The sequence below is a fragment of the Embiotoca jacksoni genome, unplaced genomic scaffold, assembly GCF_022577435.1.
Source record: "Embiotoca jacksoni isolate LCO1_2020_lvr unplaced genomic scaffold, fEmbJac1.0.p SCAF_1, whole genome shotgun sequence".
In the NCBI taxonomy this organism is placed as follows: domain Eukaryota; kingdom Metazoa; phylum Chordata; class Actinopteri; family Embiotocidae; genus Embiotoca; species Embiotoca jacksoni.
Genome location: NW_027185229.1, coordinates 4,455,827 through 4,472,106, shown reverse-complemented (window position 1 = coordinate 4,472,106; position 16,280 = coordinate 4,455,827). Strand labels below are relative to the sequence as shown.

At 39.9% G+C, this 16,280-nt stretch overlaps 2 protein-coding genes across 2 annotated transcripts; one reads left to right on the top strand and one right to left on the bottom strand.

Annotated features, from left to right (window-relative positions):
* Nucleotides 1–1,242: 1,242 nt before the first annotated feature.
* LOC138202924 (bcl-2-like protein 15) lies at nucleotides 1,243–6,793 on the top strand. Its single transcript, XM_069157299.1, has 4 exons — nucleotides 1,243–1,400; nucleotides 2,897–3,015; nucleotides 3,679–3,900; nucleotides 5,480–6,793. Exons 1-4 carry the CDS (start codon nucleotides 1,256–1,258, stop codon nucleotides 5,498–5,500), a joined length of 507 nt encoding a protein of 168 aa, XP_069013400.1. The 5' UTR covers nucleotides 1,243–1,255; the 3' UTR covers nucleotides 5,501–6,793.
* Nucleotides 6,794–8,297: 1,504 nt separating this feature from the next.
* Nucleotides 8,298–15,784, bottom strand: LOC138202915 (adenosine receptor A1-like). The gene is given in 4 exon segments (XM_069157287.1): nucleotides 8,298–11,700; nucleotides 11,826–12,120; nucleotides 15,171–15,531; nucleotides 15,534–15,784. Coding segments are annotated over 4 exon segments (1,101 nt in total). The 5' UTR covers nucleotides 15,595–15,784; the 3' UTR covers nucleotides 8,298–11,316.
* Nucleotides 15,785–16,280: the final 496 nt, after the last annotated feature.

The following is a 16,280-nucleotide window of genomic DNA, read 5'->3' as shown; positions in this document are numbered from 1 at the left end:
ATATTATTTCAGTCTTAATCACTATTATTAACAGAAAGAAGCCAGAGTTTTGCTGCGCCACAGCTCAGTGTCTGGGTTATTTAGGGTTGGGGGTGTTTGATGTAAAGAGAGACATTTGAGTAAACACTTTCAATCATCTGATATCAACACTCTTCATGGGTGAATTACTGTCAGTTCGAGATGTAAAAACTGTTTCACACAATCAGTTTGATGGTGAGAAAAAAAACCTGTTGGTGCCCATGTGTGTTGTGGCGATGGGGTTTTACAGTTCTGCTTGTGCATGCGTGTAGTCATCCTGATGTGTGAGCACACCAGATTCTGACATATTTGCACAACCACCTGCTGTAATCAGGAATTTTAATGATAAGAAATTAATTTGCGTGGTGATAAACTTCTAATTATTTTCAGTCACCGTGTGTGTGTGTGTGTGTGTGTGTGTGTGTATGTGTGTGTGTGTGTGTGTGTGTGTGTGTGTGTGTGTGTGTGTGTGTGTGTACTAGGGTGGGGCATCATTCATCTAAGGGTATGGTCAGTAGGTGAATGTCGCCATCATCTGGAGACAAAAGGCATAACAGCCTCTGTGTCTGTTTGTGTACTGTGTGCTTTTATACTAATGTGGGGACATACATCTGCTTACACACATTGCGGGGACCCGCTTCCATTTTGGGAACACAATGCAAGTCACCATAAAATAAATAAAAACTGGACGTGCACAACATGTATTAATGGGCCCATTATCCTAACCTATTAAATCTAGGCCTAATACTGAATACTTATGGCTGAAGGAAGTGGATAATAAATGCTTGATTTTTCTCCTGACATGCTGTATGAACTTACAAAGATGTGTGCCTTTTGAAACTATATGTCTAGTTCTTCAATCAAGATATAAACACAGAATGATCATGCAAAATCAAACATGACGCAGGAAGGATCAGAATAGCCTACTTATGTAAATGAAATACTGCAGTTTTCCATTTCTAATGAAAAGTTAAAAAAAATTAAACACTTGTTGTTGTATAGTTCCTGTTTTTTTAACTTGTCATTGTGCATTCTAATCATTGTAATTTAATGCTGTAAAAATCCACGCCAAGACCAAGCTTGCAAATGTCTGAGTGATTGCATGCAGGTGAAGGGTGCCTGGGGCGCGGCGCGCACCGGAAGATGAAGGGGAGCAGCCCCGCCTCCTCCTCCTCCTCTTCTTCCGCCTCCGCCTCCGCCTGCGTCTGCGCAGTCCAACGGATGTTTATGAGCAACAATGGCTCCAACCGAATTGCACGTCGAGTGGCAGACCCATCTAATTATTAAATATCTGTTAGAGGACGAGGACGAGGTGAACGTTCGTCGGCTGGATCCGGGTGTGGTGGAGCCTGACAGTGTGGTGGAGCTTGACAGTGAACACGGTTAGTCCGGTGTTTGTTTTCTGACGTGTATGTGCCGGTATGAATGAAAGACTACTGTACTGTGTCAATATTCACTCTGTTAGTCATTAAAATGGCTCTTTTTTTTCTCTCTCTCTCTTAATCACAAAACTTTTATTCTAAATGATTTGATCTTTTCCAACAATTTAGATTTTAACAGAGTCTTGGTTAAAATCACATGATCACTGCCAGTGAACTGTGGTTGAACTGTGGTTGAACTGTGCCCTCCTCACTAGGAAATGCGGCAGCGGTGGTGGGTGTCCCTTGTACCTGCCTTAAATGCGTTCACGTGTCATGTAATAAATGGTCTTCCTGTGAAGCCCTTCTTTTTAAACTTGTTGGTCCTCATCCAATTTTTATTCGCCTTCATTTACCCTCCTCCAAAATCAACAAGCGTTTTTTTTGGCCGAATTATCTGGATTTTTATCTGCACTGATCTTAGAGTATTATAGGATTGTTCTTTATGGGGATTTTAATGTTGACTTGAGCTGTCTCGGATCATAAGTGTGTCGTTTTTAACCTGTGAAATAAACAGTTTTAATACTGGTCAACGTCCCTCTTCCTGCACTCACTTTTAATGAACGTAGTGCCTCCAAATTCTCTGCACCTTTTAGCTATTTTAGTCCACCTGCGTCCAACCATGCCAATGAATTGACTGACTGTTTTAACTCCGTCTGTGCTTCCATATTAAATGATCTTGCACCTTTTTAAAATCAAATCCAAGCCCTTGCAATGAAAACGGCCGATAAATTGTGATATTCACCATCTTTAAATTTCCCCTTGGGGATTAATAAAGTGAATAAAAAAAATTTAAAATTTTTTTTTTTAATCTGACTGTTGGAAAAGAGAACAGAGATGGAAGAAAACAGGTCTTCAGGTGCACTATGTGGCTATGAGGGCATTGATTGTCCATTACAATAACATGGTTAAAAATGCTAGATCACAATATTTCTCCAAACTTATCTCTGCCCAGCAACATAACCCAAGGTTTTTATTCAGCACTGCTGAAAGTGATGCTGACTGACAAGTTTTAATCTTATTTTATTGATAAAGTAGAGTCAATCAGAGCCACTATTATACCTACTGACACACTTTTATTTCTTATAAACTCTAGTTAGTTTACTTTCATTTTTCAAGAAGTCACCATGCAGGTTATTACGTGTTTTCTTTTTTCTTCCTGTTCCTGTCAAGATCATTTCCCTGCAAACATTTTTCCAGCTTAGCATCAACATGCAGGACAGATGTTTTCACCAGGTTTGATATTATATGTTTGTTTTTTAAAAACCTCATGTAGGTGCCACAGGCAGGTCACTGTGCTCTCTTAGTTCACCCTTTCTTTGTTTACCTGTCTGTCTGCGACTTGTTGTTGTTATTGTTGTTGTTGTTGTTGTTGTTGTTGTTATTGTTGGCAGGCTGACAGTGCAGTCACTGCAGTCACTGGCTGTGAGGATGTAACCTGCTAATCATCTTTTTTTCAGTTGACAGTTTTGACCCAGTTGTGATCGCTGACAAACTGAGAAGTGTTGCTGATGCTCTGAACGACAACATCAGATTCAGAGATGCACTAACTGACATCAAGAAAGCAGCATCACAAGAGGTATACCTATAAAAACTAGACCTTTATTAAGTGTCCTATATGAATGTGTTAATGAAATCAGCTGGAGGAAGCTGCCCGGGGCAGCCCAGGGAGAACTGGTGCAATAGCACAGACGTGAGGCTTCAATGAGGCACAAGGGACTCTTTCACATCATTTTAATAGTTTTAAAAATGTATCCAATATACTGGTTGCAGATTTGCATATCATAGGAGAGCGGACTGCTGGAGGTCTGTGCTCTCCGAGTGCTCTTCTAGTTGTGGACTAGTATCCGTTTTTCTAAAGCTACAGTTCAGTATTTGTTATGTCTCTGCTCAGTTCATGTTTTAATGTGAATACTAGAAGACTTTCAGAGATTCAGTTCACCCAATTTACTCAAAATGTTTATGTTTTCCCACTTGTGTCTAGTGATCATGCTGCTGGTTTTGGTTTTATTTGTTTAGGTTTTGACATTTCTGACACATTTTTGTTTTTGTCTCTTAAAATGAATTGTCAGCTGGCAAATTTAAAAAAGAACAGAAAAAAAACCTCGAAAAACTAATCAAACATAAAGTCAGGATGTGGTTTTCTATTTTTAACTGGAGAATTGTAGGTTTGGACCATCTTTTATATAAACAGTAATGTTACATTGATTCCATATTGGCGCTTGTGGTATCTCTCCCGCAGACCCTAGAGGCAGCGTTCAGCCATGGCGTGGATGCCGTGTGCCAGACTTACACCTCTCAGAGGTCTGAAGTGGCTCCAGAGATGCAGCTCATCAGGGCCACGGTGGCATTCGCTCTCCATGTCAAGAAATCCTCCCCAGAGCTGAAAAACAAAATCAAGAACGCCATGAATGCATTCCTCAACAGGCGTGTTGGGCCGTGGGTCACACAGCAAGGGGGATGGGTGAGTACATGTTCAAGAGTTGGATCACTTGCATTCTAGGATTGTTGTAGAAACATGTTTCCAGTAGAGAGTTTTAGCTTTTTTGTTGCTGAGGCTGCTCAGATTAAATGTTAGTTGTTGGAAAATGTTTGCTCCAAACCCACTGGTGAAAACATTGCAACCACTACGGGAACAAAGTGTCAGTCCATTTAGCTTTCACGCTGTGTCACTACAAACATTCAGGTGCAATATACCTGGTTATACAAGGAGTCATCTTATCTGACTGTCAGATAAGGTGACTTCTGTCATAGAAATAACAAATATTGAAATATCATGAGTCACAGCTGAACAATCTAAATGGAGAGGTAGATAATTCAAAACAGGCATTATGGTGTAATTGATCCTTCAATAAAACAAGTTTTTTGTTTTATTGAGATCATTGTTGGAGTTTGTTTCCAGTCACTGTAGTTTCAGGTAAAATTAGATTTCTTTTCATTTCTTACCACTCCCATTTTGAAGAAATACCGGTAATCATCTGTCGAAGTTCTTCCTCTTTCAAATTTTCAAAGTCACCACTCCTGACTAGATGGCCTTGAATGACTGAATTAAAACCACATGGTGACCTCGTGCTTACAAAGCAGTCCGTCTGCCTGTAGTGCGATAACACCAGTTGGATTCTAATTAAACTTGTTTAACCTGCTGCATTCGGGTTAATTGGACTTAAACTGCTGCCATGAAGTAACAGATGAGCTTGTTCTCTTTTTGGTACAGGAAGTAAACTGTTGTAAAGTTTTGCAATTATTCATCTATTTTCTGAGTTAAACTGTTGTTTAGTTTTAAATGTATTAGATATTTGATGTTTGTAATGCAGGTAATCTGAGCACAGAGTAAACCACATTGCTCAAATGGGTTGTACTTAGTCTCAAAATAAACCATGTCATCTTCAATTCCCTTTAAAAGCCAGGTGCAGTTGCAGCTTAGTAACTTACTATTACAATGACAGAATCTCCAAGTAGTAGAAAAGAACGATATATCTTGATGTACATCTGTCACATCTTTCTATTTTTAATCTTTTGCATATTTGTGCGCCGCTGCGTGTTCTTGTGTGTGTAACAGCACACCCACCGTGCACCGGCTTATGTAGATATATATTTATGTTAATTTGTATCCTTAAAATAACACCAAAATGCTGCTCCATTAACTTCAGACCGGGTTAACGTTGACAAAGTGCCTCATCATGCTGAGATGGGCATTTGTGGACACGCTATTTATACAACCTGGGCGTCGGACTGGAACGTGACTACTGCGTCAGTCTGAAACTAGCAAAGACATCTGTGCCACACTGCTGGCACTCCTCTGCAGATGTAAGATAGAGCTCCTGGTGTTTTATAACCAGGAACGCCACAATTCTTTGTAGCTTTTTGTACCTTCCTTCAAGTGAAAACTGTTGTCGCTCGACACAATCGGATTATTTTTATTATTACACGAATTTTAAAAATCACATTGTATCTACACCATTAAAGTTTCAGCCACATGGACAGTAATGAAACTTTGAGTTTGATAACCGTTTATACTTTTGTGTCTGTTTGGTGTTTTTCAGGATAAAGTGCCAGATGTTTGACACTGAATCTTGCCAAACCAGCCTGTTGTTAATGAAGAACGCCTTCTTTATCTGATGACCCTGTGGAGCCTCACAGACTGTCACCGAGTGTCAGTTAGTAATCTGTCTGTTCAGGGGTTTGTTAATCGCAGACAGACATCTGATCACACATCAAACCTAAAAAGAAACACTTGCACTTCACATTTCTGTTTTAGATCATCTGGCACTCCCAGTTCAAGTGAAGGCTAATGAAATCATGTCGAACAGTCAGTTTATGGAATTTTTTGAATTAGTTTCACCTCTTGCTGACTTGCACTCAATTAATCTGTTAATAAATACTGTGATTTGATAGTTTTCTCTGGTAGGCTATTAAAAAGAAAGCAATAAATGATTTAAATAACTTTTTATTCACGTGGAAATCATGTTTTTTCATCAGAGTATTTAATAGCACGGCATGATACCACTGGATCTTCACCACAATATAAAACATTCTTTATGGTCTTAAGAGAAATTTTGCAAGTGATTAGTGGTGCATCCTCCAATCTCAAATATTAATTGTCTTGTGGGATTATGCTCCGTGCATTTCTTAATGAATGAAATATTGATTTAACATATATTTTTTATTATTTTTATACTGTCTGTCTGCTTGCCTTTATACATTTGATTCACAGTGCCATAAAAGCTCTTGGTAGGGGTTTTGTTCTTTCTGCAATGATAAGTTAAAACAACCTTAGAAAGTGTTAATAGTAAACACATCATATTCCCACTTTGGCATCCAGATTTATGTAAACTGTGTATTTGTTTTGGAAATGACTGCTGAGGCTCAATCAAGTTGTGAATTCAAGTGCTAGTAGTAATAGTAAGTGTTTTCTGTCACTTATTAAAAAAAATAGAATAAAATACAGGTATTCTAATATCTTTTGAGCTGGTAAATCCTTAGTGAATCACTCATATGCTGTTATATTCATCCTCTACTTTTCCATCATTGTTTGTAGTATATGTAATGCTTACAGTGAGTGTAATATTTAAAATGAAACAATTGAAACCCAGATGAACATATGTACTGTCATTATTTTGTGTCTGTAAAGACATATTTGGTGTCTTAGCTACAAGATAAAACTTTGTCAGAAACAATACTTGTACACAGGTTGGGATCAAACTAATAATAAGCCAAAGGAAACACATTTCTAAGTATCAGTTTTAAATGAGGCATGGATGTTTTGTTTTTTTATTTACACATTGTTGTTAATTAAACCTGCTTTTTTTGTAGTTTTTGTAATTATTTCAATAAAAAGAAAATTGAAACTCTAAAAATCATTGGAGTATTATTAAATGGTTCATTTGACATCATCCTCCGCTGCAGTGAGCTGATCGAAGACATCATTGCAGGACAGTTTGCCACTTGAAGTATTTCCCAGAAAATTCCAGATAAGGTTCATTTATCAGTAAAAACTATTAATTTATATATTTTTTGCTATTTTAGCTAATCACATGCATATGTAGGTCATTCACTGTCATCATATCTGCTGCCTTTTGTCCACATATAGTTTAATATCCGAACCTTTTTTTTTTCTATTGGCCCCAGATCTCCTTAGAGGAAGAAGGCCAAAAGCTTGAAGTTGGGCAAATACTATTAGGTAAGACAGTTTTTGCGTTCCTTCCTCGTACTCGCTTCCTTCCCCTACAGCGCCACGTCGCCTTCTACTGTATATTGTTTTGATCAACATTATAGTTTGTTCTCAGCCACGACCTGTAGAGAGCAGCACCAAACACTAAATCACAAGATGTGATGCCAACCATGTTGCAGAAGTCATAAAAAACAGGCATGATAACATCAGGCACATGCAAAAAAGAAATGACAAAACAAGCCCTGGATACAATATGTGGAGTCTGCAAGTTTCTCTCCCTCCTGGAGAATCTTGGAGGAATGGAGGTGTAAAAAAAAATCATTTTTGTTTTTCCAGCTTTTCACCTCTGTGAGGGAGGTAGAAAGTCAAGGACGCACATAAATACATGATAAATCCCTGCTGATAATCTTGACACAACACACACATACTTTATTCTTAGAGCAATGAATCTTTTATTACATACATTTGCTTTACAGGTATTTATTTTAATCTGCAGTAATATATAGCCACTGCATTCTTCACCCTGCAGTTGAGTTGTTGCCACTGTAACACCTCTAGGCAGCTGTTTGGCAGCCTGAACCAACTGCACACTAACTTTGGGAGACATGACGAGAGAGCTGTGAAATCACGCTGCACGAAAACCGCCCTGGAGCCGATCCACAAGACAAAAAGCTTTACAGGGCGAGGCAGAAAATGATCTTTGACCCTGAAATCCACTCTCTGTATTTATAATGGGAAAACTTCCAACACACACTGTGCTTTTTGTTAAGTCTGTGTCTCCATTTAAAAGTACCATAAGAGGCTCATTTCGTATGAGTGCAAATAAAGATCATTAATTGGAGGGGGGGAAAAAATACACAATGAAATTGCAACCATGCAGAAATTCGCTGATAATGGCCCTCAAAGAGACTTAAAGGGCAACGGAGTTTCAGTTCACAGCAGTATAAACAGACTAATTAACACTGATTAAGGCAGCAGAAGCTTCTTCTGACACTTGTACTTGTATGACTCTCATTAGTTTCTGTTATGTATACATTTTAAATAGAAGCTAAACTTTGCTTAAACTGAGTCACAATGTTTTTCAATATAAGATGATTATTCTTTATAATTTGGATTTGACTTGTGTTTGTAGGATGAGGATTACAAGTTCTCCATTTCTTCCAGGTCAAAAATCTGCTTCAAACATTAAGTCAAGTACAAGTTTTATTACAACAAACAAACAGCTCCTCGATGTCACTTACATCTATATGATCCTTGATGTAACTTAAATCTGATGTCAATTACATCTAATGTAACTATTTCATAATGGACATTTACCTACATGTACAGTAGGTCATCTACTTTACAGATAGTGAAGGCTGGTTGTACCCTGGTATTTGAAAAATGACTATATACTATAAATTGACTATTATTACATCCTGAGAAAGATGTTCTTTTAAAAATCAAAACTACTTAATAACACCCCTCGATAGATTCTTTACAATCAGTGCCCATACTGAGAGAAACTTTCATTTTCATTCTCTCGTGTTTGATGCAAATATCTTTTCCAACGGCACATCAGATAATACCAACAGCACTGAAACAATTTACACATTCAGTGTACATAAAGAATCTGCTTTTCGGCCCTTTGTTTATTCACATATTCCTTTATAATAAGATGAGGACAAAACAGCTGGCCATGACAGCACATACAGCTCTGAGGCTCCAGAACTGGATTCTGATTAACAGTGCCTACATTGTACATGATCCAAGATCTGGATTTTCTTCTGATATCGTCACAGTTTGTCTGGGAATATTGCACACATCTTGCATTTATCACACTGGCCCAGTAAATGTAAACAGATTAAACCTTGAAGCCACTACATGTAGAATTTCAAAATAAGAGCATTTTCACACTTGAAAGTCCGGACCAAGTTTCATGTTTCCCATTGGTTTTGGTTTCACATTGAACTTTCCATGACACACCTACATCCTGTCCTCTTCACCTGTGTAGGCTACGTCTCCCTATACTTGACATTCATTGACAGTCTGTCATTGGCAGGCTGTCATTTGGGCCTGTCGCCTGCTTGAATGGAGGAAAATGAATGAACATACACATTTTGTATCCACAATACTATTACAAACTTCAAGCACTGTGCTTATCCACACAAAACAGGTGGCATGGTGACTTCTTCCAGGAACAGCTGGTTAACAGGAGTTTAGCACTAGCTGGTCTGACTTACAATAGCTCCCACAATTTCTCTCTATTCTCTCACAAAAGTCTAACTCAATGTGAAAATTTTGACCGGATCTACTGATCACGGGACAGTTTATAATAATCACAAATAACTAAATTATACACACATTGGCTTCACACGTACTTCACAATGTAACAAAAGAATCACACGGAATTTTTTTTTTACAAAAGCAGCATTTGAAATACACTGTATACACTGGTCTGATGAAGACATGTATTTGTATGTGTGTGTGTGTACTATACATGTTGTAACACTGTAGAAAATCAAACATGCATGAGAGTGGCCTTGATGTTGACCTCCTCAGAAATGTAATCCCTTCATAATTAGCTACAATCCTTCTTGTGGTTGACTCACCCCTGGACTCCTTCATTACTTCCCCACTTTTTTCACACATGTATCAGCTCTCAGTCCAAATGACAGAAATCAGTGACCAATGTGTGCACAATGTGTAATCCTTAGTCTTAATACAGCTAACGCATAGAGAGAAAATAACACGTTATCCCTGCCATAGATTGTGATGCCTCTCTCTGCTAACGCACACACAGCATGATAAATGTAAATCAGTGGTCACCCAATGCTGTGACATTTTCCGCTCATTCGTCTGTCTCGATGCGTTGCCATCACAAAAAAAAAGGGAGATTACATTTCACAATCTGTCCCTCAATCGCAAGCTGCGGGAGGATGCGTCAGAGATAAACAGCCGTTTTCTCAGGGAATTCTCCTTTTAACATTTATATATATTGGTTACAAACTATACTTAATATCAGTGTCAGCAGTCCCGTCAACATTTATCTATCATGTAAAATATCACTCGCTTTACAAGTCAGTTTAAGTCAGCTCTGTAACAAACATGTCAGAGATGATGTGATGATGCTACGCTGGTAAATCTCTCTCAAAGGCTCTTCAGTGTGACAAGATAAAAAAAATTTAAAAAAACACCTGCGAGTAGAGGAAAGGTTCCAGTGATACATGTGCAGGAGAGGTTACATTACAGGGTTACAGTGATAAGATCAAATGGAGCTTAGTGGATGGAGGAGCTCCAACATTCCTTAGATTCACAGTTCTCTATGCAAAAAGAGTGCATGATGTGATGTGACTACAGTTACTAGCGCTGGATCAGTACCTTTCTCCATCGTCCATGTTCACGAGGATTTACTGAGAGGCATTAAGTAATTATTTTTCTATTTTCTCTTTGCTAATAGTTGTCATTCGGTCAAATACTCTCAGAAATCTTCACGTGCTAATCCACCACACATCTGTAATGATGAGTTACCGAGTAGCTTTGCCCTTAGTAAACCAGAGGTTCACCGAAGTTGCACATGTTTTCTTCCATGCAGCTAAAATATATATCTCATGTCCTGGTCCTTCTTAAAGCACCACGCTGGGTGTGCAAACTTCCTGCTCGCCCACCTGTGGTTTACCAGATTCCTACTGTTAACACACTGATATTTAGCCTCAGTTCCTCTCCATTTCATTTCCAGTCCTTAAGGCCACAGAATGAAGCATGTTAATGTAGCACATAATAGGATAAATATTTGAGATCATTCTCATGAAAAAGGCCATGAGTTTTAATTTAGGTCAAACAGTACGGCATACACTACTATTGTTCCACATGTCATACACACTTACTAATTCAAGTCCAACAGGTTGGTGTTGAACCAATGAGAAGCCCCTTTGTCCCATGCCACGACATCATCCTCCTTTTGTCAGACGGTGGAGAAATCCGTCTTATCCAAATCTAAGTCTGATCCAGGATCTCCATGCTGATTTGTAATCCTGTCCTCTCAGAGCGTGTAGGATAGAGGAAGTCATTCAGTCCATGTTTCATCCCTTCTGACATCTTTCTATTCCATAATGGACCTTTTGACCAGTAATCCCTGGAGCCTGATAATGAAGCCAGAGTCCTTTCCACTCTGTGAACAATAGCAGTGAAACTTGACAGTTACACACCAATCCAATTAGTGGCCAAAGGTCACACATCATCATCGTCATCATCGTTCTGCCTCAGCCTCCTCTCGTGGCTCCGCCCTCTCTGGCTCCCTCTTTGAGGAAGACGACCAACCGGATCCTGACAGAGCACATACTGTTTCCAGATTTTACCAAACGCCGAGCGGAATTTCTTGATGCGGAAAGCGTAAACGACGGGGTTGACGGCCGAGTTGCCGTGAGTGAGGATGATGGCGATGTAAATGAGGAATATTGGCTTGTTGCAGGTGGGGCAGAACAGAGTGATGCAGTTGAGGATGTGAAGAGGGAGCCAGCTGACTGCGAAGAGGAAAAGAACGAGGGCGAGTGACTTGGCTAACTTAAGCTCCTTCCCATAGTAACGTCTCGGGTCTGTGTGGCTCGCTGTCACCTAAAAAGAGAAGATCATCGTCAGCGTACGGATGTAGCCGTTCACACCGCGTTATAACAGCAAATTAATTTTGATTGCTGCATGTCAAACAAATCAATTAAATTGACAAGAAGAGGAAATCTTACCTTTTTGTTGAGCTGCTTGTGGATCATGTAGAAAATCTCAGCATAGATGGCCAGCATGAGCAGCAGAGGGGGAAGCACCCAGCCGAAGAAGTTGAAGTAGACCATGTAGTCCATGCTGATGACCGTCTCAAACTCACAGGTCACCAACAGGTCATCGGTGACCAGGGAGCCATTGTCACGGAGATGCTGCAGGTTATGCCAGCCCAACATGGGCGTGAGGCCCACGATGATGGAGACCAGCCAGCACAACAACACGGCCGTGCCTGCTCGCCGAGGGGTCACCACCCGCTTGTAGCTATGGTAACGAGTGAGAAAATGAAGCATTGAGAAAAAAGTCTGGGTGGAGAGATATATTTGATTTCAAAGAGCAAGTCTTTTCAAAACCTATCACTTCAGAATTAAAGGAAAGACTAACAGGGAGTGCTTGTTTTCTCCTTTACAGCAGCCAAATCATTCTCCAAGATTTACAACAAACACTCCCTTTGTGAAGCTGATAGCATAACATTTTTGTCCTGAGTGTCTTGAGAGTTTCAACTCTTAAAGCAAATAATGTTTGTTACAATATCCACTGTTCCCACAGGATGATTGTAAATGATGAAACAAAGTCTGAAACAATAGTCGACTTCTGTCATAAAGTGAACAAACTGACTCAAACATGTTCATTTTAAAGAAATATCCAGCTGAAGTTTGCTGACAACATTTAACAGCCTCAAACTACTGGTTCTACCAAACCAGGTGACTCTGCAGCAGCAAAAACACTGAGCAGTAATATTTTTTTTTTATTGAGTATTTTATAGTGTTTTACTGCTTATGAATTCAACTTTCCAAGGCAAGAATGTGTTTTCTCTTCTTCACAAATTGCTATAGTCTCACTATTGAGAGTTGCAGTTTGTTGTGTTGCTCTGTTTTATAACTGTTTTGGGTATACGTGTTCAGTAATTCTCATTTCTTTATGTCTTTTAGATCTCTGGGTATCTGCTGCAATCAGAATGTAGTTTTGGTTCAATGTTTTTTTTTTCTGTAAATCATTTTTAGACATGTTTAGATGTCCATCAGAAACTATTTCTAACGGTCCTGCTGTTCAGAGGAGAAAACTGCGAGAGTTGTCTCCTGTTTGGTGTTATAACAGGACGTCACACGTCCCGTCTCTCCCACACAATGGTCTGTTATCGGACCGTCTGTGAGTTGAGTCACTGTTAGATGGACATGAAAGATTCCTGCGGTAGGCCCTTTATTTTTTCAGCTTTCATTAGTAAAGGATAAGAGCTGACTCGATCAGATGAAAGGGGTGAGCAAATGTTGGAGGGGCCCTGTACATGCATCATATGATGCACATATTTCTGCCTTCTTATCACGGTTGAACGCACACTCATGATACATTGAGATACAACTCGTGCAAGGCCCAAACTTTCATATATCTTGATTTTCCTACATTTTCTTTCTCTCATCTTTGCCTCACACATTCAGAGTTCAGCCAGGGTGAATGAAAGGAGGTTTAAAGAGAAAGCAGTCTGAAGTAGGTCTTCTCGTATGTGACGCCAATTTTTTTATCTGGACTTGTGCACTCTTCGCATAGCTGCTTGTAAAACTTGGATGTCTGTCTGCATACAGATCAGCTGTCCACCAGCCAAAAACTGCTTTCTGGATTTGATTTCAAGTTCATCTATATCAGCTTTCCTCTGGGATTTCGAGCCACGTCTCCTACCGGAAAATCCTCTCTTCAGCTAAGCAACGCATGGGACACTTTCAAATCTCAGACCATCCTTATCATGATAATGGGCTCCCAAATACCTCAGCTATAAAAAGCAATCAGTGCTTGTTAAACTGTGTCCCTCCGGAGTCTCAGGGGTGGTATAGGGAGGAGGACTGAATTTCTGGCTCACATTATCAATTTACTGCAAGACAGTAAAGTATAACTCACTGAGGTTTGAAATCTAAACCTGTTCAGGTTGGAGTCTGTTGCTAAATTTGATCCGTTATGAGGGGAAAGTAAAATTTCTCATTTGTAATTCTACAACCCCATTTCCGAAAAAGTAGAGACAGTGTAAATTGTAAATAAAAACAAATTCAATGATTTATAGATCTCATAAACCCATATTTAATTGCAAATAGACCAAAGGCGAGATGTAAAGTGTTGAAAAATAAGCACATATTTTACATAAAACAATTTAAAAAAAAAAAATCCATTTCAACACTTTATTTGTCGTCTTTGGTCTATTTTAAATATCGGTTTACGAGATTTGCAAATCATTGCATTCTCTTTTTATTTACATGTGCCCCAACTTTTTCAGAAACAGGGTTGTATAATAGGTCCAGCTTTGTTGTTTTGTCTTTGCAAGAAAGCAGTAGTCCCACTGTTTCTGCTGTTAATTCCACTTCCGAAGTGAAATATTGTATGATTGATACAAGCATGATTTCACAGCAAACAAAGATATTAATCATTAACCTTTTTACATGACGTGTGTGTGTGTGTGTGTGTTGGTTGCCAGCTAGAGAAATTATGCAATCCATCAAGCAGCCACCATGAGCCTATTGACCAATCATGCATTCCCTGCCTGACTCTTCCAAGCTTGTCATCAAATGAGCCGATATGAAGTGGGAACTGGGAAAAAAAAAAAAATGAAGTTCAAGGGGAGAAGAGGAGTGCAAAAGAAGATATTTCATCCAGATTTTAAAAATAGCCTCCTCTGCTCACGAGATCAGTTGCCATGCAGCAGAAAAAATATAGTTGTTCTTAATAATCAAGTTCAGAAGGGATGATAATAAAGAGCAACATGACTGCAGCATGCTTCTAGTAGGTTTAGCGCAGACTGGAGAGCAGCTCTTCTGCAAGGTTTAACAGCTTTGAACTGCACAATGGGCCAATAAATATTCACACTTACAAAACTTAATTTTGAGGCGAAATAAAGTTAAAACAAAATCAAATGTCTGCTCCTTTTAAATCATAAAATGCACATTTTCCCCCATTTCCAGCTTATATATTGGGTGAAATGAGTTGGAAATGTGCAGGAGTGTAATTAGTCATGGTTGAATGAATGTCATTTATATGCACCAGGTGAATATCAAGTCTATCAAATTACTGACTAATCACTTTCATACTGTAATTTCCTCGAGATATTACAGAGAAGTAAAACCAGATTAATGTCACATCACAATAATGACCAGAAACACCTTTGCTCCACATTGTATACACATTTCTGGTTGTGGGTGAAATGGAAATCCCGCTTGGCACCTGAACGACCGTTTTGGTGAGTGCCCTTGGTCCAAGTAGCAGTCCAGACACAAAGGACGTCTTTAAAATGAGCCACGATATTGAAAACTAACGCAATTCACCTTTAGGCCTACCTCATGGGTATTTTGACTCTCAGATAGCGGTCGATGGCGATGGCCAGCAGCGCCAGGATGGAACTTTGCGTGAGGACGAGCACCGTGCAGGCGACCAGCAAGCAGCTGTAAAAGTGCGTCTGGAGTCCGATGCTGATGGTGATGGCGAGCGGGATAACAAGAGCCCCGACCGCAATGTCAGCCAAGGCCAGGGAGACGATGAAACAAAACGTGGTGTCTCTCAGAGACCGGTTGATACGCACAGCCCAGACGACCATCACGTTCCCGATGACCGAGGAGACGGCGATCACCACCTCCATCCCGATGTAGAGCGCTTTAGAGGGAGGCAAACCCGAAGTCATGATCACGGAGGCTGGATGAGTGTGCGCTCAACGGCGAAAACCTGAACACGTCGGGGGAGTTCCTTGTTTGAGTTTGAGGGCATCTGTATGAGACACCTCCACGAAGCTTCCGCATGTTTTATGTCCCCTCAGGTGTGGAGGTAGCGTCCGTTGTCTCTGAATATTTCAGGATCCCGTTCGGGACATCTACCTGCGCGCCAGACGCATAACTTCTCCATACGCTCCCGGGCGGTGATTCCGAGAATGAAGCGGCCCCCGCAGTTTGGGCTGGCGGAGGGACAAGACGGACCCAGGATACAGAATGAGTCACAAGCAGGTTCCCAAAGAGCTGATTAGCAATGTTGCTCTCCTCACTTGTGACCTATGTGTCAAAGTTTGGGGAAATAAACAGAATAAATGCAAAAGAGAGTCTGTTTCTGCCAAAATCGGAGCCAAATTGATAATTGCGTCATCAGCCACACCACCAGAGCTCACCTCTATTTGGACACAGTTGGCTCATTGGGGGAAAATGTTTTATTCTCCTCTTGGGACTCATTTCTTGTGGGAAAAAAAAATCCCAGATTAGATAGGATCACGTTATTGCTATATCTTCTGAAGTCACATATGTGATTGAAAGCACTCTATATGGTAGTGGACACCACTACCAGTGGTAGTTTGATAGTCTCCCTGAGCGGGAGCCTGGACAACATCTGATGTATCAGTGTCAGACAAAGCCTGAGCGGGAGACTATCAAACATTAATTCACATGACAGGTGCATCTCACTATAAT